This window comes from Tachysurus fulvidraco, chromosome 7, assembly GCF_022655615.1.
Source record: "Tachysurus fulvidraco isolate hzauxx_2018 chromosome 7, HZAU_PFXX_2.0, whole genome shotgun sequence".
Classification (NCBI taxonomy): domain Eukaryota; kingdom Metazoa; phylum Chordata; class Actinopteri; order Siluriformes; family Bagridae; genus Tachysurus; species Tachysurus fulvidraco.
Genome location: NC_062524.1, coordinates 26,588,394 through 26,611,751, shown reverse-complemented (window position 1 = coordinate 26,611,751; position 23,358 = coordinate 26,588,394). Strand labels below are relative to the sequence as shown.

Here is a 23,358-nt window from a genome sequence, read left to right as displayed (position 1 = left end):
CCACGTTCATAAACGTTTTGTCTGCGACGTGGAGACGTTTTATGTAACATTTATGGAAGGAGTCTCTAGTGTCAGCGCTTTGTAACAGTCAGAGGTAAAGCTGGAACGTTCAGTATCTTTAGAGGAGAGGAGATTAAGTTTGTTTGTGGCTTCACTTACACCTGATAAATCGTGTCTTAATGTCGTATCAAATTCAAACATCAAATAATACAAAGAGTAAAGAGAGACAGCGAGGGAATGATGTTTATAGCTGCTGTAACGTAAGCAAGAACAGGAACTAGCTTCTCGTCCCACATGTAGCTATAAACAGATAAAAATTAAGAATGTGTTGCTGATTAATAAATAAAAAATGTTTAAATGGTCTCAGATTCGTTTCCTAACAGCAAAGTGTTTTATTCTTCTCAGATTTATTCGAAATTCTTATGGCTTTATGAAAATAAGCAAAAACTCTAAATCGAAGTTGTTCACAAATGTTATATTGTTACAAAAATAAAAATAAAAAAACATTTAAATAGATTATAGAATTTTGCACTTTAGAATCTTTAACCAAAAGGGGAATAAAAGTCTTTTTTAGATTTTAGATTATTTTAATTCTAAAGTTGCAAAAATTTATGGATTTCAAACTTTAAAATTTCAAAATTCCAAACACAAGATAAAATCCTAAACAAGTCGCCAGAGTTTTGGAAATTTTGAACTTTCGCAATGTTGCAGTGTTACAAAATGGTAACATTTTAAAAGTTTTTAGAAATTTTTAGGAATCGCAAACCTTAGAACTTCAAAAGGTTCTAAATGCTGAAGTCCTGAGGACTTTTTAATTTTTTTGGAATCTACAGCATTTTTTTTTAATTTACAAAACTGTAAGATTTTAGAACACGGAACATTTTAAAATGTCGTAAAATGCGACAAAAAAAAGTTCTGACAATTTTGGAATTTAGAAGTTTATAATCTATTTTTTTTTAAATGTTACAATGTGACAAAAAGAAAACATTTTTAAAAGATTACAATATTTTACTACGTTCAATTTTTGAAACTTTAGAATCTTTAACGTTTTACAAAAGTTATACATTTTTTTAAATATTCTAAAGTTCGAAATTCTAAAGTTCGAAAGGATTTTTTTGAAAAATGTTACAATTTTTTAAAACTAAATCGTTATTTTAAAAATTCAAAATCCTTTAAAGACAGTTTTTTGTAAAAACAAACATAAAACAAACAAACAAGCAAACAAAAATCCCTCTTGTCACGGCGCTATGCTGTTGCCATGGCAGCCCGCAGGTCCAGAGAGTTGTTGTTGTAACCCTCTGCTTGGCTTTGTGCTGTTTCACTTCTTTACGATTCAATTTTTAAAATGTAAACTCTAAAACTAAAACCTGTTTAAAAAGTTGCATAAACTAAAATAACAAATCAGAGATGATTCCCCCCAGATCAGAGGCACCCGAGATTAACTGGAAGATCAAGACGATACAGCAGCGTGAGCAGAAAGTTTTGGCACCCCCATAACGTACATACCACAGCAGCAGATTTCACGTCATGCTTTAAATAAGATACATTCAGGATGAAGATGAAGAGCGACGCATAAATCACATTACTCGCCTCCAGGCTTTGGTCTGTGCTCTAGACACATGTTTAAATAACACAAAACTTAGTCTTAGTGTATATAAAATTATAAAATTTCCCCTTAGAAATGATGAAAAAATGATGTAAAAGAAGTCGTGATGGAGAATATTAGAGAAAGTCTTCTAATAGAAAAATATACTGTCTTTACTGTGATTCTAACATCGAAATGTGCATCGTAGAAGCTGAAGAAATAAAATAAATAAAAGCAACAATCCCACCGCAAAACGTGGACAATGTCATGTTGAGTTTAAACAGAGTTGCTGGCTGCTACATTCTACATTCAGTGAGAAGTGTCTTGTCTTTCACACCTCTGTGGTTAAAAATCCAGCTCACTACAAAACACAGCAGATGAGTGAGATACAGTACAGTGATGTAGGGACTAAAGACTTGGGGAAGGGGGCGTGGCTATGCAAATAAGCACGCGACCTCCAATACCGAGACTAAACAAACAAGCTTAATAAACAAACAAGCAAACGAACGAATATCGAACATAAATAAATAAACAAATAAATGCATGCATACTTAAGAAAATAAACAAACTCTTAAATAAACAAATGATCAAATAAGTGATCAAAAGAAGATCAATAAATAAAATTAAATAAATGAACGAAAAAACAAACAAACGAATGAATAGATAAACAATTTAATAAATAAACAAATAAATAAATAAATAGTTGATTGCTTGCTTTTATTTATGAAATTATTTGGAAAGGAAGCAAACAAAACAAATAAGCAAATAATCACAACGAAACAGATGATTCTTCAGTAATTAAGTAGTACTGATTTCTATCTATCTATCTATCTATCTATCTATCTATCTATCTATCTATCTATCTATCTATCTATCTATCTATCTATCTGTATTTGTCAGATCTCTAATGACTTTTCTTTTTGTTGTTATTTTATCTACAGAAATAATAAAGTTGATGTATAGCGCTTTAGACGTATAAAGCGTTTCTCATCCTGACGTCTATTCTCTGATATAAAGGCAGTAAACAGTGAGTTTTCATGTCGTTTACATGAAGGGGACAAATTAAAGGTAAATATAAAGCATAACGAGGCAGGTTTCAAGTTTGATTATAAGCACTGAGGTCTGTTATGAAAAACAGAACAGATAAGAAGAGATAAGAAATGAGTGAGAACTGAACAGAGATGGCACGAGTGAGGACTTGGTACGAGACGAGTCGATTCAGTCTGTCAGTGCCGCTGACAGCAGTCGGCTCTTACAGAGAGGCGTTGGGACTCCCCGTGTCCTCCATGTGACCTGTGTGACCTTTAGACACATCGGCGGCGACGGTGCTCGAGCTGCAGGTAGGAATCTTGTTGGGCTGAAGAGGTTTAGCGTAAACCGAACGCCAGTCTCTGTCGAACACGGACTTCAGACGCTCCGTCAGTGTGGAGCTTCTCCCCGGCTCACTGACCACCAGTCCTGCTCCTGCGTTATACACAAACTCATTCCCAACCCAGTCTAGGTTCCCTACTCAGTGCAAATACACACACACACACACACACACACACACACACACACACACACACACACACACACACACACACGCATGCACGCACACACACAAACACATGCACAAACACACACGCACACAAACACACACACACACACAAACACACATACGCACACACAAACACATACGCACACACACGCACACAAACACACACACACACAAACACACACACAAATACACACACACACACACACACACACACACACACACACACACACACACACACACACACACACACACACAAACAAAGGTTTCACAGAGCAGAATTCACTCCATAATTATTCCTGAAATAAAACATATTGCGTCAGCAAAGGAATTTAAAACATTTTTAAGACATTTCGTTTTCCTGGAACATTTTTCTACACAATGAAAAGTTCTAAATTCTTAAAATCTCTCCATTTTAAAGGTTTAAACAGTACAAAGCATTTGCTAAAAACATCAGTCGTGTTACAATAACAAAACATCCGACAAAAAAGATTCCTAAAGAAAGAATTTTAACATGGAACTTTTCAAATACAGAAATTTCTGTGCTTGTAAAATGGAACGGTTACAAAACATAAACCATCTAAACGGAATGAAACAAAATACAGAAATATAGAATTTGGGGGAAAAAATTTCTACATGCCAAAATTCCAAGAAGTTTTAACCGCAGTCCAAAATGAAATTTTATACTTATTGTTTGTTTGTTAATTCGTTTTACTATTAGACAAGAGTTCTTGTCCCTCTGATGGACTTATCACCTGTTTATTATAAAGCGCATGTTTTATAAAGAAGGTTTGTTGATGATCACCTATATACACAGAGTTATCAGTCACCACGTATCTGTGATGCTGGACTCCTTGAGCTGACCCGTCATCTCGCACCCGAGGACTGAAGAACTTCTGCACAGAAACAAGCACATGTGAAGATACCTGACCATGAAATGTGAAGGAAATTATAAGTTATAGTGGTGTGAAGGGAAAGAAAGAAAGAGTCATGTGAGAAATAAACCAGTTTGGATTGAAATCATTCAAATCTATTGAGTCACTTTTAAATATTTCACAGTAGAATCATTGTGAGAATTACAGCTTCATACTATTTTATAACTCTTAAAAAATGCTGAAAACTACGGAAGCGTATTGCATTCACTTGAGGAAAAAAATCTATTCTGTTTTTCTAATTAACGACTTAATTATCTCAGAATTATGAGATAATTTTTAATGAATAAAAAGTTTTTTGCTCTGTTTTTCTAATTAGCGACTTAATTATCTCAGAATTATGAGAATTTTTCATGAATAAAAAGTTTTGCTCTGTTTTTCTGAATTAACGAGTTAATTATCTCAGAATTATGAGAATTTTTCATGAATAAAAAATTTTTTGCTCTGTTTTTCTAATTAACAACTTAATTATCTCAGAATTATGAGATAATTTTTAATGAATAAAAAGTTTTCTGCTCTGTTTTTCTAATTAGCGACTTAATTATCTCAGAATTATGAGAATTTTTCATGAATAAAAAGTTTTTTGCTCTTTTTTTCTGATTAGCGACTTAATTATCTCAGAATTATGAGAATTTTTCATGAATAAAAAGTTTTGCTCTGTTTTTCTGAATTAACGAGTTAATTATCTCAGAATTATGAGATCATTTTTCATAAAAAAAAATTTCATTGTTCTGTTTTTCTGAATTAATGAAATCCGTTAAAATCCTGCCAGGAGCTCTATTTTAGGTGGATTGCATGGAACTAAACATGTCCCGCCTTTCAAGTTTAAGGGATCTGGTTAATTCAGAAAAACAGTAATAATAAAAAAAAAATTTTTTTCATGAAAATTATTCTCAGAATTTTGAGATAATTAACTCATTAATTCATAAAAACAAAGTGAAAAAAATGTTTTTCCAAAAAGAAATTATCTCATAATTTTGAGATAATTAAGTCGTTAATTCAGAAAAACAGAGTAGATTTTTTTCCTCAAGTGAATGCAAAAACGCACATTTTGTAATATTCTGTTTTACACGGCATGAATATTTCATTTAAATATGTGTAATTTTTTACTTGCACTTACAGCTAAACACCACTAGGTGTCAGACTATTTTCATTAAAACTAAACGTTTTCATTTAAACAAATATACCATTTTTTATCATCACTCAAGTTATTGATAGATCTATCACATAAAGACCCACATCTTATTATTATTATTATTATTATTATTAATATAATTTTAGTTTATTAGTAGTAGTAGTACTATTATTATTATTATATGACAGCCTACTCACCGCCTCCATGGAGCAGCTGTTTGTCTGGACGCAGAGGCTCTGTAAGGACCACAGGAAGTTGAAGGTGAGCGCGTGCGTTTGCTCTCGGCAGCTGATGAGCAGACGCATTTTGATGTGCTTCAGGATCAAAGCCTCACGCAGCATGCCGTCGATACGTGACCAGTATTTACTGTAATAACAAACGACAAGCCTGAGTACAACCGAAGCTACACAATAAACACACACTGAACCAGAGACGTGTCCGAGCACCATTCACCGCCTCAGAGGTACAGGTGACAGGTACAGGTGACAGGTACAGGTGACGGGTACAGGTGACGGGTACAGGTGACGGGTACAGGTGACGGGTACAGGTGACAGGTACAGATGACAGGTACAGGTGACAGGTACAGGTGACAGGTACAGGTGACAGGTACAGGTGACAGGTACAGGTGACAGGTACAGGTGACAGGTACAGGTGACGGGTACAGGTGACGGGTACAGGTGACGGGTACAGGTGACGGGTACAGATGACGGGTACAGGTGACGGGTACAGGTGACGGGTACAGGTGACGGGTACAGGTGACGGGTACAGGTGACAGGTACAGGTGACAGGTACAGGTGACAGGTACAGGTGACAGGTACAGGACAGAAGCTCATATATTACACTCACCTGTGTGTGCCGCTGGTCAGGAGAGGCAGGTAATCCGTCATGGATATATAGATGAAATGCTTGGCATCCTGAATGATGCGGAAAATTGCCTCGATGTCCGTGGTACGGTCTTTAGGGCGGAAGATGTTCGGGGAGCTCTGACACACAACAACAATATTACAACAATATATGTCTCCAATATGTCTCTCTCTCTCTCTCTCTCTCTCTCTCTCTCTCTCTCTCTCTCTCTCTCTCGCACTCATTTTTTCCCCTTTTAATTATGTGAACACATTAGTTCAGACAAGCACCTGTTGCAGTAAAATTATAGCAACATATCATGTTATGGAGACAGGGCAGGTCATTTACATCCTACCTTTATTTATTTATTTGTTTGTTTGTTTGTTTATAGCAAAACACTCTAAGAATTTTAGAATAGAAAACGTTCAGATGCTTTAAAAAGATTCAAAACACAAAATTTCTAGCAACAGTAACACAACTTCCAAACCGCAGAATTTAATGAGTTTACTTTAATTGAGAATTACTTTAGAATTTTAGACTTTTCTTTTTAAACTGCTGAACAGTGTTACAATACACAACAAACTGTAAATAAATGATACCTTTCCTAAAGCTCTGAGAATTTAGAACATTCGTATTGTTGAATTGAAACATTACAAAAGTATTTTAAACAACTTCTATATACTAAAATTGGAAGGATTGTGGAATTTAACTCACTCACACTCACTCACTCACTTTCTACCGCTTATCCAAACTACCTCGGGTCATGGGGAGCCTCAGGCGTCATTGGGCATCAAGGCAGAATACACCCCAGATGGCGTGCCAACCCATCACAGGGCACACCCACTCTCATTCACTCACATACACACACACTCACACACTACAGACAATTTCCCAGAGATGCCAATCAACCTACCATGCATGTCTTTGGACCGGGGGAGGAAACCGGAGTACACGGAGGAAACCCCCGAGGCACGGGGAGAACATGCAAACTCCACCCACACAAGGCGGAGGCGGGAATCGAACCCCGACCCTGGAGGTGTGAGGCGAACGTGCTAACCACTAAGCCACCGTGTCCCCATGAGGATTTTCAGAATGTTTTAATTTAACTTTGAGAAAATCTCGATTTGGAACGTTAGCAGCGTCACCCGCTGATACATATTGTTACTATGGCAACCGGTAGTAGGACAGAAACGTCTATTGAAGACTTCATAGTACAGCGACTTGCATTTGTGCGAACGCAAAACTTAAGAATATAAACCTGGGATCAGATGCACAACAGTATTCGTTCGGTCAACATCACCATGGTTACCATTAAAACAGGACTGCTTTTACTTGGAGTTATATCGAAAATCTCTATTCATTAACGAATGAATTTATGAACGATATTAATAATGGAACATTTCTTTATGTAATGTGGCAAATGTTAAAAACTCCCTAAAAACTCTTCTACATGATGCCCAAAAGCCTTTAACCTTCAAAAGCTAGAGTCAGTCATCAATCCTCTACTTTCTGGGAAAAGATGGAGAAGTTGTCCAAATATATCTTTCAGAAGTGTCCTTGCTCACAGGCTGCGAACCTGAGACTGATTACCGCCTGTGAGCTCCACAGGACAGGACAATAAATCATCAGCTTTTTTCTGGGATTTTTTAAGAAGCCATCGATCACAGATGAGCGAGATTTATTTACGACCGAGTCCGAGCGTGAGAGCAAATGCTCTTCTATTAAAGTCTCCGTTAACATGGTATAAAATGATACAGTAATCGACCTAAAAATTTGTCACTTAAATGCTAAGTTTCGCAGTTAACAAATGGAACCTGCTGCATTCATCCAGTTCATTCATTCATTTTCTACCGCTTATCCGAACGTCTCGGGTCACGGGGAGCCTGTGCCTATCTCAGGCGTCATCGGGCATCGAGGCAGGATACACCCTGGACGGAGTGCCAACCCATCACAGGGCACACACACACACACTCTCATTCACACACACACTCTCATTCACATTCACACACACACACACACACACACACACACACACTACAGACAATTTTCCAGAGATGCCAATCAACCTACCATGCATGTCTTTGGACCGGGGGAGGAAACCGGAGTACTCGGAGGAAACCCCCGAGGCACGGGGAGAACATGCAAACTCCACACACACAAGGAGGAGGCGGGAATCGAACCCCCGACCCTGGAGGTGTGAGGCAAACGTGCTAACCACTAAGCCACCGTGCCCCCCTTGAACCTGCTGCAGTGGATGTGAAAATAACTGAAATATAATACGGTTTCTTAAAGTTTTTTTTATGTATTTATCAAGGATTAGAAAGTCTGTTTTGTCGTAATGACTTTTAAAAAAATCAACTCTGAAGTTGTTAAAATGAGCAAAAACTGCTGTAGTTAGCATGAGTTTATAAGTCTATGAGTAAACTACTTGTCAATTACAGTGTATACATTATGCTACTAACACTAGCTCGATGTCAGTTTCAGGTAAACTTGAAGAAAAACTTAATGTTTGAAGAAAAGAAAAGAAAAAAAAACAAAGAGATGAATAATGTTCTTTCTTTAGCAGCCCACCATCGAGTACACAGAAGCTAATGCTAACAAGCTAATCGCAAAACAACAAACTGACAAACCGCTATACAACTATATTTAATGTACACAATACAACACAGTTTGTTATTGTAGAGCCCGTTTTTCATCAGCTAGCATTAACTAGCGTGAGTTAGATAGCTAGCTAGATTAGTCAGCTTGCATTTCGCTTGCAAAGTGATTATGTTTTTTGTACTAGCTCTTGTGCCTGTAACTAGCTATAAGGACACTGAGTCATTCTGGTTACAATCCTGATCGTAAGTAACCTCTTTTTTTTGTGCTCACCGAAACGTAGGCTTTGGCCTGGGAGCCGTTGAGGTAAAAAGAAAAATGTTCGTCCTTGCTGTAAAGGGCGCTCAGCCGCTTGGACCATATCGAAGGAACAAACTCCTTGTACTCCAGTTGCCAGTAGAGGTTGAAGATCCTGTGCAGGTCCACGGCCAAACATCTGCACTGGTAAACGATGACGCCGAGCTCCTTCAGCTGCCACACAGTAAAGGGTTAAAGATCTCGAGCACTAATAAGTAAAACACTGGTGAAGTTTGATTCTTCAGATTTGTAATGTGTCTCACCATAGACAGGGATCTCCAGTCCATAGCAGCGCTGCCGATGTACATGTGCTTCCTGTCCACCACCCAGAAAGAGGAACGGAGCTCACCTTTAATGAGGGCCGTCATGTTCAGATAACGCACGTCCGCACCTACGGTACGCCAGAAACCGTCATTAATAACACTTCACTTAGAATTTATTTATTTATTTATTTACATGTGTGTGTGATCGTTTCAGGTTTGAGTCTGATTCAGATTGTTGTTGTTGTTTTGACCGTAATGAGAGAGCAGCTCGAGCTCCGGAGACGACGGCATCCCGCTGGCTACCTTCAGCTGAACACCCTGAGCTTTCAGACCCATCAAGCGGTGGAGTAACAGTCGGCCCTGTGGGTGAGAGGAGTAGAGCCTGTAAAAACGTCAAAAAATCATCAGGTCTCATGCTGGCTTTCACCATACTGTCTCTCTCCATACTGTATCTCTTCACACTGTCTCTCTTCACACTGTCTCTCTCCATACTGCATCTCTTCATACTGTCTCTCTCCATACTGCATCTCTTCACACTGTCTCTCTCCATACGGTCTCTCTCCATACTGCATCTCTTCATACTGTCTCTCTCCATACTGCATCTCTTCATACTGTCTCTCTCCATACTGCATCTCTTCACACTGTCTCTCTCCATACTGTCTCTCTCCATACTGCATCACTTCATACTGTCTCTCTCCATACTGCATCTCTTCACACTGTCTCTCTCCATACTGTCTCTCTCCATACTGCATCTCTTCATACTGTCTCTCTCCATACTGCATCTCTTCACACTGTCTCTCTCCATACTGTCTCTCTCCATATTGCATCTCTTCACACTGTCTCTCTCCATACTGCATCTCTTCACACTGTCTCTCTCCATACTGCATCTCTTCATACTGTCTCTCTCCATACTGCATCTCTTCACACTGTCTCTCTTCACACTGTCTCTCTCCATACTGCATCACTTCATACTGTCTCTCTCCATACTGCATCTCTTCACACTGTCTCTCTCCATATTGCATCTCTTCACACTGTCTCTCTCCATGCTGCATCTCTTCATACTGTCTCTCTCCATACTGTATCTCTTCAGTGTCTCTCTATACTGTATCTCTTCACACTGTCTCTCTCCACAATCTCTCTTTACATTGTCTTTCTTCACACACTATCTTTACACTGTATCTCTCCACGCTGTCTTTTTCTCCATACTGTCTCTCCACACTGTATCTCCCTTCACACTATATCTCTCCACACTCGCTCGCTCCACACTGTCTCTCTCTCCACACTGTCTCTCTCTCCATACTGTCTCTCTCTCCACACTCGCTCGCTCCACATTGTATCTCTCCCCACAATCTCTCTCTCCACAATCTCTCTACACTGTCTCTCTCCACATACTCACTCTCTCTACACTGTCTCTCTCCACACTGTATCTCTACACTCTCTCTCTCTCTCTCTCTCTACACACTCTCTCTCTCTCTCCACACTGTATCTCTACACTCTCTCTCTCTACACACTCTCTCTCTCCACACGGTATCTCTCCACACCGTATCTCTCCACACTGTCTCTCTCCACACTGAACAGAGTCACAACCAGAGATTCCCTTTTATCGGTTTGTTCCCTTCAGTTCTTTTACACTTACCTTTTATATTAAATAATTTAGCTGCACAGAGCCGTATAGGATCCTGAGGGAAACGCTGAATCTGTGTACTCTATAATTTACAGCTTTATATACAGTACAGAAGGCCAGGTTTTACACTGGAGCAAAACCAGGCACTGGGGATCCAGAGGAAGGTAAAGAATTACAAAAACATCTGTTATCATCTTCCATAGAGCCTAAACCCTCACTTCAGGATGTAGCAAGGTCTCTGAAATGTCGAGGTTTCGCTAGTTCTATCTCTTTATTTCGGAAAACACAGACTGAAAAAGAAATGTCTGTTTCTGGTGAAAACCTTGTGCCATATTTGGTCATTACGAGGCTAATTTCTTAGTTAGTTCATAATTCTAATGATTCCTGTGACGAGTCAGCAGCTAACGATCAGGTTTAACTAGCTGCGTCCCGAATGTACTACACACTACATAACTACGGGCTGGTGGATGAACGATAGAAGGCTAGTTTTCCTTCTTAAATGGAACTTGAACAGTTTTTTACTAGCAGGAAGTCTAAGCCGTTTCCAAGCGGACGGCGAATGACGTCAAACGCATGTAATGTGACGCAACGTGACGCCGCTACAGTAGCTTTTGCACTGTACAGTGAATACAGTACATTATTAAATATTACTCAAAAAAAAACACACAAATGTGTGTGACCTAATTTAAAAACATTTGCAAACGACACTCATTTACCGGAGTGTGACGTGACATACGGCTAAGTACGGTGACCCATACGCGGAATTCATTCTCCGCATTTAACCCATCCAAGGTGCACACACACAGCAGTGAACACACACACACTGTGAACACACACACCATGAACACACACACACACACCGTGAACACACACCATGAACACACACCCGGAGCAGTGGGCAGCCATTTATGCTGCGGCACCCGGGGAACCGTTGGGGGGTGGTGGTGGGGGGTGTTTCGGTGTCTTGCTCAAGGGCACCTCAGTCGTGGTATTGAGACTCGGCCCGAAACTCGAACCCACAACCTTAGGGTTAGGAGTCAAACTCTCTAACCATTAGGCCACGACTTCCCCCATCAGCCATCTTGTCAGCCATCTTTAAATTTTTATCATCCATTGTCAATGCCTACTAGCCCCACCCATTTTGTGCTACGTACTGTAAGCAAAGCTGTATTTATACCACACACCGGTGTAGACTAGTGTGTAAGTGTGCGATTTAGGACGCAACAACCGTCTGTACGCCCAATACCGGACTCGACATCCCAGAATTCCAGGGTTACACGATGGAAAGTTTAAACGACGAGCGCGATGAAGTTCACGTCTGGCGAACGATTAGCACTGAACGCCGCTGCCTCGTTCTGTTGAGAACGTAGAGATGAACTCCAACCCTATCATCAGGGAGAATGGCATCATCGGTAATGTAGTAAACCTTTAACTGAATTATAAAAGAAAGTTTCTACAGCATTTCATAGTGATAAGCTTCTGCAGATCCATTTACAGTCCTCACATCAACTCGGCTCGGCTTTTTTACTTTCATCTGTGACTCATCCTTCCTGAGGAAACACAAAGGAATGAGGTCATTTTAATTCAGCACCAGAATCGTGTCACGTTCGACGCTTTGAAAATAACGAGGGAGTTTTTTTTTTAAATATGTATCACATGACGCGAGTGGGTTTCTGATAAATCGGCGTCGTTCTCTCGAGCCAGATCTCAGCATCGTTCCTCGCCGTAATCTCGCAGTTCAGAAACCGATCTGCGGTGCTGCAAGGAAAGCTTCCGCGTCCCGGCCCGAGCGATTAGATCTGCGCGAGCCGCTCTGAGTGCAATTTGCAGCCTGCCAAAACAGCTAGAGGGGGATCCATTAGAGCTCCACGACTCTCCTCTCTAATGAGCTCAGGGTTTCAGCTCAGCGTCGGGGGACACGATTACGCATGAAATAAACAGCTTGCCATGGAGAATCCCAGGGAAAGTTCTGGTCCTTTAATGTCACACATGTAAGCAGGAGAGGTTTTTCAGAGGTGAACGTTTCTGAGCACCAGAAGCCTGCCTCTTTAAACCAGACTGAATTTCCTTTAGAACCAGTAATAAAGCTAATAGCTTGCTGACAAAGTGACATCCAGATGTTAAAAACAGCTGTGTGGGATTTAGCACTGCAGGACACTACATTCTTACAGTCTTAGTTTTTGCAGCTCTCCCAAATTCAATGTCATACCCAAGACCATGAGCGAGATGATGACGGTCTCGATATTAGCATAAAAATGAATGAATTAATTAATTCATCCATTCATTCATTCATGTTCTACCCCCTTATCCGAACTTCTCGGGTCACGGGGAGCCTGTGCCTATCTCAGGCGTCATCGGGCATAGAGGCAGGATACACCCTGGACGGAGTGCCAACCCATCACAGGACACACACACACTCTCATTCACACACACACACACACACTACAGACAATTTTCCAGACATGCCAATCAACCTACCATGCATGTCTTTGGACCGGGGGAGGAAACCGGAGTACCCGGAGGAAACCCCCGAGGCACGGGGAGAACATGCAAACTCCACACACACAAGGTGGAGGCGGGCATCGAACCCCCAACCCTGGTGGTGTGAGGCGAACGTGCTAACCACTAAGCCTCTTCTAGAATTAGTTACATGGAAATGATAAATGTGAAGGTAAAACCAACCTGCTTGGCTTGAGGGAATCGAGCATCCTGCTCTGTGGAGTTCAGATCCCACAACGGTGACACGACCTCCACCGATTTCTGAGCCAGGTCCAGAAGGCCGTGGAGTCCCGCGGTCAGGGACGTCGTACCCTCGTGAGAAATAGAGATGTCTTCTGGGATATTTTCCACAAGCACCACCCTGTACACAAGAGACACCAAAACCTTAACTAGGTCTTACACATGATGTGGAACAAACTCCAAATATCTGAACCTGTGGTTGTTAGAAAATAAAGGAGGTTTATTGGCTAATCAGTTGGGCTTAACATCATAAAAAAGGATTTTTGGAATTGTTTTTAATAGAGGAACAACCGAAGAACCTTTGGAAAGAGATTCAGATCATTTTTTAGTTTAAAATGAAAAAGAAAAAGACAAGACAAAGGATTTTTGTGTGTAAAACAAAAACTAGGGACGTCACCTGGTTTAGGTTTCAGGTATAAAACGGACAGACGGTGTGTTATTTGGTGCCTATATTTTGTAGATTAGATTCAGGATGTTGTTTATGTTAGACAGGAAGATGTGCCTTCTCAGACCACAGGAACCCATAGTGCATCAGAAAGCTGATTTAATAGACAAGCGTAAACTTCATCTACACTTTATTTCCTCAGACACGAGCAGAACGGAAGCAGCCATCGATCTTCGCCTCCTCGCCCGAGAGATTCGGCGCACCGATGAAGCGGCGCATCGTCAGGGATACAAGAAACGGAAAAGGGACCAAGACAGACGGAAAGCGGCATCTTGTCATCGATTGGTCGTGAGCTTCATCCGTAATATAAAATTTATTTGGAGTCAAAGCTATAAGGCACAGACAGAGTTAGTATTGAGCTGCAACATGCAGCTGGGATTAATTGCTGCTTTGGGATTTTCGAGAGCATTGCGCTCTTTCCAATTTACCCAGGATGCATTGTGCCGCTGGTCTCCCTGATGGTTTGGAAGTTTCCAGAATCTCATAAATCAAAGCGGTCCTTAATGGTGAAAATAATTTCTTCTGTTTTTGACCTTTAAATAAAATTGTTCTTTGCACAGCATCCTAAAGGTTCATGTTTTATTTCTGATGATGGAGTGAAACTAAAAATGTTCTGGATGTCTGTAAATCTATAAGGATATTCATTCATTCATTCAGTCATCTTCTACCGCTTATCCGAACTTCTCGAGTCACGGGGAGCCTGTGCCTATCTCAGGCGTCATCGGGCATCGAGGCAGGATACACCCTGAACGGAGTGCCAACCCATCACAGGGCACACACACACTCTCATTCACTCACACACTCACACACTACGGACAATTTCCCAGAGATGCCAATCAACCTACCATGCATGTCTTTGGACCGGGGGAGGAAACCGGAGTACCCGGAGGAAACCCCCGAGGCACGGGGAGAACATGCAAACTCCACACACACAAGGCGGAGGCGGGAATCGAACCCCCGACCCTGGAGGTGGGAGGCGAACGTGCTAACCACTAAGCCACCGTGTCCCCATGAGGATTTTATTAATTTATTTTTTTCTATCTTTTTTACTTTTATTTTGTTTGTTTGTTTGTTTGTTTGTTTGGAGGCTCAAAACCCTATTGTTCAATTTTGAGACGCCCAAAAATAACTCATGAGTCGCTTTTTTTGTGTTGCTATAACAAACTCTGTTCTTTAAAAAAAAAAAAAGTATTAAAAAAAAAAAAATCAATAACAAAATAAAAGTCATCTCCTTCTCATTGTTTCCTGGTTTGTGTTGTGGGAATTTCCCTGCAAACCTCCCCGATGGGTTTGAGACACTAAATGAGCTCCAGCTGAAGGGAAATGGCTGAGTTTTTTTTCTGCTCCATTAAATCCAACATTAAATTAAATCCAGATCAGATTTAGTTACTAATTACGCCATCAAACTGCAATGAATACAATTACGCATGTATGAGCAAAAATCTCATCTTGTGGTCTGTATGATTTCCATCCACACACCTCATCATCTCTCCAGATAAAAGCCTTACATCTATAAATCTTATGAGTCTTCTTTTAAGCCGACGAGCAAGACATTTAATATTACATTACACGCCATGCCTTTAAAAGGGTGGGAATCGATATCAGCCTCCATCACTGATATTCAAACCCACGTGATTAGATTTACTGCTATGCCAGTATTCACTGTATATCACACCATGGACCTGAGACACGTCACACCATGGACTAGAGACACGTTACACCATGAACCTGGGACACGTCACACCTGGACCTGAGACATGTTACACCATGAACCTGGGACACGTCAAACCATGGACTAGAGACACTTCACACCATGGACCTGAAACGCATCACACAATGGACCAGAGACACGTCACACCATGGACTAGAGACACGTTACACCATGAACCTGAGATGCATCACACAATGGACCAGAGACATGTCACACAATGGACCAGAGACACGTCACACCATGGACTAGAGACACGTTACACCATGAACCTGAGATGCATCACACAATGGTCCAAAGACACGTTACACCATGAACCTGGGATACGTCACACCATGGACCTGAAACACGTTACACCATGGACCTGGGACACGTCACACCATGAACCTGGGACACGTCACACCATGGACCTGAGACGAGTCACACTATGGACCTGAGACACATTACACCATGGACCAGAGACACGTCACACCATGGACCTGAGACGCATCACACCCTAGAACTGAGACACGTCACACCATGAACCTGGGACACGTCACACCATGGACCTGAGACGAGTCACACCATGGACCTGAGACACATAACACCATGGACCAGAGACACGTTACACCATGAACCTGGGACACGTCACACCATGGACCTGGGACACATCACACAATGGACCAGAGACACGTCACACCATGGACCTGGGACACATCACACAATGGACCAGAGACACGTCACACCATGGACCAGTGACACGTTACACCATGAACCTGGGACACGTCACACCATGGACCTGAGACACATTACACCATGAACCTGGGATACGTCACACCATGGACCTGGGATGAGTCACACCATGGACCTGAGACACATTACACCATGAACCTGGGACACGTCACACCATGGACGAGAGACACGTCACACCATGAACCTAGGACATGTCACACCATGGACCTGAGACACGTCACACCATGGACCTGAGATACGTTACACAATGGACCTGATACACATCACACCATGGACCTCAGAGACATCAAACCATGGACCTGAGACATCAAACCTGGACCTGAGACATGTCACACCAGAACCCGAAGCACAACACAGTATGGTCCTGAGAGCCTTTTATATTCTTTGTCTGAAGACAGACAGACACACACACACACACACACACACACACACACACACACACACACACACACACACACACACACACACACACACACACACACAGAGACTACCACACACAGATATACACCCACACACACAAAAAGACAAAAGAAAAAGAAGCAGCTTGTGTTGCTTAAAAAAGAAATGCAAAAACCCCTGTCCTTCTCTCTCTCACACACACACACACACACACACACACACACACACACACACGCACACGCACACGCACACGCACACACACACACACACACACACACACACACACACACACACACACAAACACACACACAAGCATATTCTGACTCTATATTTGGATCAATAAGTAAACCTGGGCCTGTGTGTATGTATGTGTGTGTGTTCCGTGCCAACTCTCATGACCATGACTCATGTTCTTACATAAAAAACATAACCAACATTGATAACTCTTCACTTTCTTTTAGATTCCAATCAGTGCTCTTTCACATTTCTTGTACTCGGCATTTTGCTCCTGAAAACAATTCCCACCTCCAGCGAGAACAAGCAACCCCCGCTTGGACCGGAGCCGAATCAATTTGGAGCTCCAAATGACATTTTGTAGACTTATTAGGAAGGAAATGGAAGCCAGGGAGCTCGGGGGAAGTCGAGGAAAACGGCTGAGTCCGGAAAACGTTCTGGGTAACAAGCCGCATGAGCTGTGAGATGTGGAGGTGAGCGTGATTAGGATGGAGGTCACGCTAGCTAAAAGACGCTAATAACCGATCTCACGTCGAGGTGTTCAGGAAACGAGTTCGGACTGATACCGTGATCATTAACCAGAAACCATGATCCATATGTGGAGTAATCATGGGGTAAACAAACACTGTATAAAATCTCACTCACTTACTCATCTTCTACCGCTTATCCGAACTTCTCGGGTCACGGGGAGCCTGTGCCTATCTCAGGTGTCATTGGGCATCGAGGCAGGATACACCCTGGACGGAGTGCCAACCCATCACAGGACACACACACACTCTCATTCACTCACACACACTCACACACTACGGACAATTTTCCAGAGATGCCAATCAACCTACCATGCATGTCTTTGGATCGGGGGAGGAAACCGGAGTACCCGGAGGAAACCCCCGAGGCACGGGGAGAACATGCAAACTCCACACACAAGGTGGAGGCAGGAATCGAATGTATAAAATCTGTATTTTAGAAATAATAAAAATACCGTGAAGTCGAAACTTACAGAAATGTACAGCGATTAAAACGAGCCTTAAATACGAGCCTGATTTACACACAACTGTAGCTGCTGCTGAGGGTCAGGGGTAGAGCGATATGACAAAAAATATCATATCACGATACTTTTCTACGATACAAGATATATATACTGTATTCCTCGTGATATTTCGGTTCCCTAACCAACCATAAACACAAAAATAAATGTCTGTAAACTGCAAAAAAAATTTCAATCAGGATTAAAAAGCAGTTTTTGTTTTTTTTTCTTAAATTCTAAACAATTAAAAACAATCAGAGAGTAAAACAAAATCTTGTGTGAAATCTATGATAGAAATGCAGTTAAAGATAAAGAGCTTTACTGGCAGATATCGCTGCAGTTATCGCCGTTGAGGATGTCTTCGTCTTCTCCCAGCACGTCCACGGCTGAAAATATCAACGCCACCAGGACGGCGAAGCAGCACACGAGAGCAAAGATCACGATGCATTTCTGCTGAGACTGAAAAAAAAGAAAAGAACCAGAAAACACACACATTGATTCAGAGTTATTTTGGTGCTCTGTGGGTGAGGCTCTGTTTCACACCGACGACGAGAAGCCGGGGAATAAATCATGTAAACTCGAGCTCTGTGTCAATAAATGTACAATAAATAACAACAGAAATCTACAGTAAATAAAGTACGTTAATTATTCGGCCAGTTAGTAAAAGTGAAGAAAGCAGTAAATAAAGTTTGGTGTTGATCACGCCTGAGCTGAGAGACAACATTCTGCTTTCATTCCTATGGTGGATTTTATACTCGATTTAATAAAGGAAGAAGAACAGATCTTCATCATCATCACTAAACTCCTCTGTCTTCATCTGCACCCCGGAAAAGCTCTGGGTTTAGTGATGAGTTCTACTGTGGGCTCGCTCTATCTATCTATCTATCTATCTATCTATCTATCTATCTATCTATCTATCTATCTATCTATCTATCTATCTATCTATCTATCTATCTATCTATCTATCTGTCTGTCTGTCTGTCTGTCTATCTATCTATCTATCTATCTATCTATCTATCTATCTATCTATCTATCTATCTATCTCACTCTACTCTATCTATCTATCTATCTATCTATCTATCTATCTATCTATCTATCTATCTATCTATCTATCTATCTATCTATCTATCTATCTATCTATCTATCTATCTATCTATCTATCTATCTATCTATCTATCTATCTATCTATCTATCTATCTATCTATCTATCTATCTATCTATCTATCTATCTATCTATCTATCTATAGCCTGTCCGTCCATCCGTTTATCTGTCTGCCTACCTATCCCCTGTCTGTCCATCTGTATATCTATCTATTTACAGTCGTATGCAAAAGTTTAGGCACCCCTGACAATTTCCATGATAATTATTTATAAATATTTGGGGGTTTGGATCAGCAATTACATTCTGATCTGTCAAATAACCGAAGGACACTAAAGTAATGTTAAAGTAGGGAAACGAGGTTTATTGGATTAACAGAAAACGCACAATATGCATCAAAACTAAATTAGACAGGTGGGTAAGTTTGGGCACCCTTGCCATTTTGTTGATTTGAATACCTGTAACTACTTAGCACTGATTCATTGGAACACACAATCGGTTTGGTGGCTCATTAAGCCTTGAACTTCATAAACCGGTGCATCTAATCATGAGAAAGGGTATCTAAGGTGGTCCAATGCAAGTTGTTGTTCTCTTTGACTCTACTCTGAAGAGTGGCAACATGGAGGCCTCAAAACAACTCTCAAATGACCTGAAAACAAAGATTGTTCAACATTATGGTTTAAGGGAAGGCTACAAAAAGTTATGGCAGAGATATAAGCTGTCAGTGTGCACTGTGAGGAACATAGTGAGGAAAAAGAAGACCACAGGAACAGTTCTTGTTAAGGCCAGAAGTGGCAGGACACGTTAATCTGTCTGTCTGTCTGTCTGTCTGTCTCTGTCTGTCTGTCTGTCTGTCTGTCAGTCTGTCTGTCTGGAAGTGAATGACACACGGGCCGAGACGTGCCTAAGCCGATTTAGCCGGAATAAACGAGACGCAGCTGAACATCGTTCACTGGATAATACAGTCAGAGCCGAGTTGACAGATGACATCCTTCCAATTTATCTGCTGATGAAATTGACATAAAATGAAGCGTGATAATGTCCTTTAACTTCAGGCTTCAGGCAAGTCACGTGATTAGGAACAAAATATTCTGCTACAGAGAGGAGCCGTTACACCAGAAGGAGCGGTGTAGCCCGAGGAGGCTGTTGAACTACACGTCGCATTACAGTAATGCGACCTGACACAAAACAGATGCCCTGTGTTGTGCTGTGGTTCTTCACATCGTGGGCTTCCAGATGGCCTATAAACCTGCAGCTCTAGCTAGAAGTGAGCACACAAATTTCATCACTTATCCACACACCGCAGGACCAATGATCCCAAACCTTACGTTTTATGTGAGCTCATCAATCACAGGTGTCGAGACCTGACCTCGTTTTACACGACCCGCCACACGCCGCTCTCGACCTCGGCTCTCCTTCTGCGCGATCGAGGATCATCTCTGAAGGTCTGACTCACAGGAGGTTCAATCTTCCTAAAAATAAACCAGCGAGAGCACGTTACCGTGCGAGAGCGGCTCGCTGTAGCACACGGATGTTCGCGGGATTTAATACGTGACTCGCTTCACGCCTGCCTCGACAACACGCTGCCGGTGAATCACACGATAGAACAAAATAATTGACATGGTGCCTGAGGGGAGAACGAAGCTTTCACGATTTAAATGAATTATCTTGCTTTGAAGAAGCTTGGTGTGGAGATTAGTGTAGGTGTTATAATGCTTCAGAGAAACAAAAGTGAAGGCCCCTGGTGTCTGTAATTACTGCAGATTTCAGAGTATTGCGCAACAGCTGTCTTGTTTAGAGGAGAAAGCTAATCGTACAGAAACGAGGCAGATGCTAAGAGGCCGCGCTCACGAACGAAACAAAGCCGACGTTTATATAATGCCACGTTTTACAGGCGTCGAACTGATTTAGAATGAAAATTTCTTTTGTCACTTTTGACAGTTTCCTTGAACGTGTCAATTTTTAACCATTAAATTGCAGCAAAGAAATGACTTTAGCTTCATCTCTACATCTTTATTAAAAACGGCAGGATGATACGACTAAACTAGCCAGCTAGTTGCTAGCAATGCTAGCGTGGGTTTGTAGCTAATCGGGTCACAAAATGTAACGTGCATCTTTAAAATTCAGTTAGTTAGCTTGTCTGTTAGTTTCTATCTATCTATCTATCTATCTATCTATCTATCTATCTATCTATCTATCTATCTATCTATCTATCTATCTATCTATCTATCTATCTATCTATCTATCTATCTATCTATCATAGGTAAACACTATTTTTAACAATTTATGAATCGAGAAAAATGGAAACTGTTAATTTACTTCCACACGTTCTGGTTAACTTTAAACGGATAAAAAGTATGACATCATTCTTTTAAAAAAAGGTGGATTACTGTGATGTTACAGTTCAGGATGTGACGTTACAGAGGAATCATCAGCTTTTATACAGAGATCAGCTGCACTTTCTCCTAAAGACATGAAATGGTCACCATCAGACTGAATCTAGTCATAAAAAACCTGCTGTTTTAAGCCGTTTTTGCTCAATCTGCCTCCTGGCATGAGCGCTTTTCCTTTACATTGCTATAGGTGGGGTGTGTGTGTGTGTGTGTGTGTGTGTTATGGTTTGTTAGTGTGTGTGTGTGTGTGTTATGGTTTGTTAATGTGTGTGTGTGTGTGTGTGTGTGTGTGTGTGTGTGTGTGTGTGTGTGTGTGTGTGTGTGTGTGTTATGGTTTTTAATGTGTGTGTGTGTGTGTGTGTGTTTGTGTGTGTATGTGTGTGTGTGTGTGTGTTATGGTTTGTGAATGTGGTGTGTGTGTGTGTGTGTGTGTGTGTGTGTGTTATGGTTTGTTAATGTGTGTGTGTCTGTGTTATGGTTTATCAATGTGGTGTGTGTGTTATGGTGTGTGTTCATGTGGTATGTGTGTTATGGTGTGTGATTGTGTGTGTGTGTGTGTGTGTGTGTGTGTGTGTTATGTTTTGTTAATGTGGTGTGTGTGTGTGTGTGTTATGGTTTGTTAATGTGTGTGTGTGTGTGTGTGTGTGTGTGTGTGTGTGTGTGTGTTAATGTGGTGTGTGTGTGTGTTATGGTGTGTGATTGTGTGTGTGTGTGTGTGTTATGTTTTGTTAATGTGATGTGTGTGTGTATGTGTGTGTGTTATGGTTTGTTAATGTGTGTGTGTGTGTGTGTTATGGTTTGTTAATGTGTGGGTGTGTGTGGGTGTGTGTGTGTTATGGTTTGTTAATGTGTGTGTGTATGTGTGTGTGTGTTATGGTGTGTGTTAATGTTGTGTGTTAATGAGGTGTGTGTGTTAATGCCGTGTGTGTTATGTTGTGTGTTAATGTGGTGTGTGTGTGTTAATGCCGTGTGTGTTATGTTGTGTGTTAATGTGGTGTGTGTGTTATGATTTGTTAACGTGGTGTGTGTGTGTGTGTGTGTGTTCGACAGACTGGTGAGAATAAAAGCCGTGTGATTAATATTATATATGTACATATTTTACTTGCTCATGCGCTCAACATTGATCTGAAGACTAGAATAAAAAACACAGATCTGAGTCTTTGAAGTGGACGATTTACCCACATCTTAACTAGACGGTTTTATGGATTTGCCCCGAGGACAAAGAGCTTATGGTGGAGTTTATCAACACACCTGAGTTTATGGTGGAATTTATGTGGAGTTTATGGTGGAGTTTATAAACACACCTGAGTTTATGGTGGAGTTTATGCGGAGTTTATGGTGGAGTTTATAAACACACCTGAGTTTATGTGGAGTTTATAAACACACCTGAGTTTATGTGGAGTTTATAAACACACCTGAGTTTATGTGGAGTTTATAAACACACCTGAGTTTATGTGGAGTTTATAAACACACCTGAGTTTATGGTGGAGTTTTAAACACACCTGAGTTTATGTGGAGTTTATAAACACACCTGAGTTTATGGTGGAGTTTTAAACACACCTGAGTTTATGTGGAGTTTATAAACACACCTGAGTTTATGTGGAGTTTATAAACACACCTGAGTTTATGTGGAGTTTATAAACACACCTGAGTTTATGTGGAGTTTATAAACACACCTGAGTTTATGTGGAGTTTATAAACACACCTGAGTTTATGTGGAGTTTATAAACACACCTGAGTTTATGGTGGAGTTTATAAACACACCTGAGTT

At 41.0% G+C, this 23,358-nt stretch overlaps 1 protein-coding gene across 1 annotated transcript in view; it reads right to left on the bottom strand.

Annotated features, from left to right (window-relative positions):
• Positions 1-2,307: 2,307 nt before the first annotated feature.
• Positions 2,308-23,358, bottom strand: part of LOC113649964 (inactive phospholipase D5) — a 37,153-nt gene continuing 16,102 nt past the window's right edge. The window contains exons 2-10 of the mRNA XM_027157944.2: positions 18,418-18,554; positions 13,494-13,671; positions 9,439-9,547; positions 9,188-9,315; positions 8,901-9,098; positions 6,033-6,169; positions 5,384-5,552; positions 3,925-4,015; positions 2,308-3,091 (exon numbers count right to left, since the gene is read on the bottom strand). Of these exons, the coding sequence (XP_027013745.1) occupies positions 2,838-3,091; positions 3,925-4,015; positions 5,384-5,552; positions 6,033-6,169; positions 8,901-9,098; positions 9,188-9,315; positions 9,439-9,547; positions 13,494-13,671; positions 18,418-18,554 (1,401 nt within the window). The 3' untranslated portion in view covers positions 2,308-2,837. The remainder of the gene's footprint in view (positions 3,092-3,924; positions 4,016-5,383; positions 5,553-6,032; positions 6,170-8,900; positions 9,099-9,187; positions 9,316-9,438; positions 9,548-13,493; positions 13,672-18,417; positions 18,555-23,358) is intronic.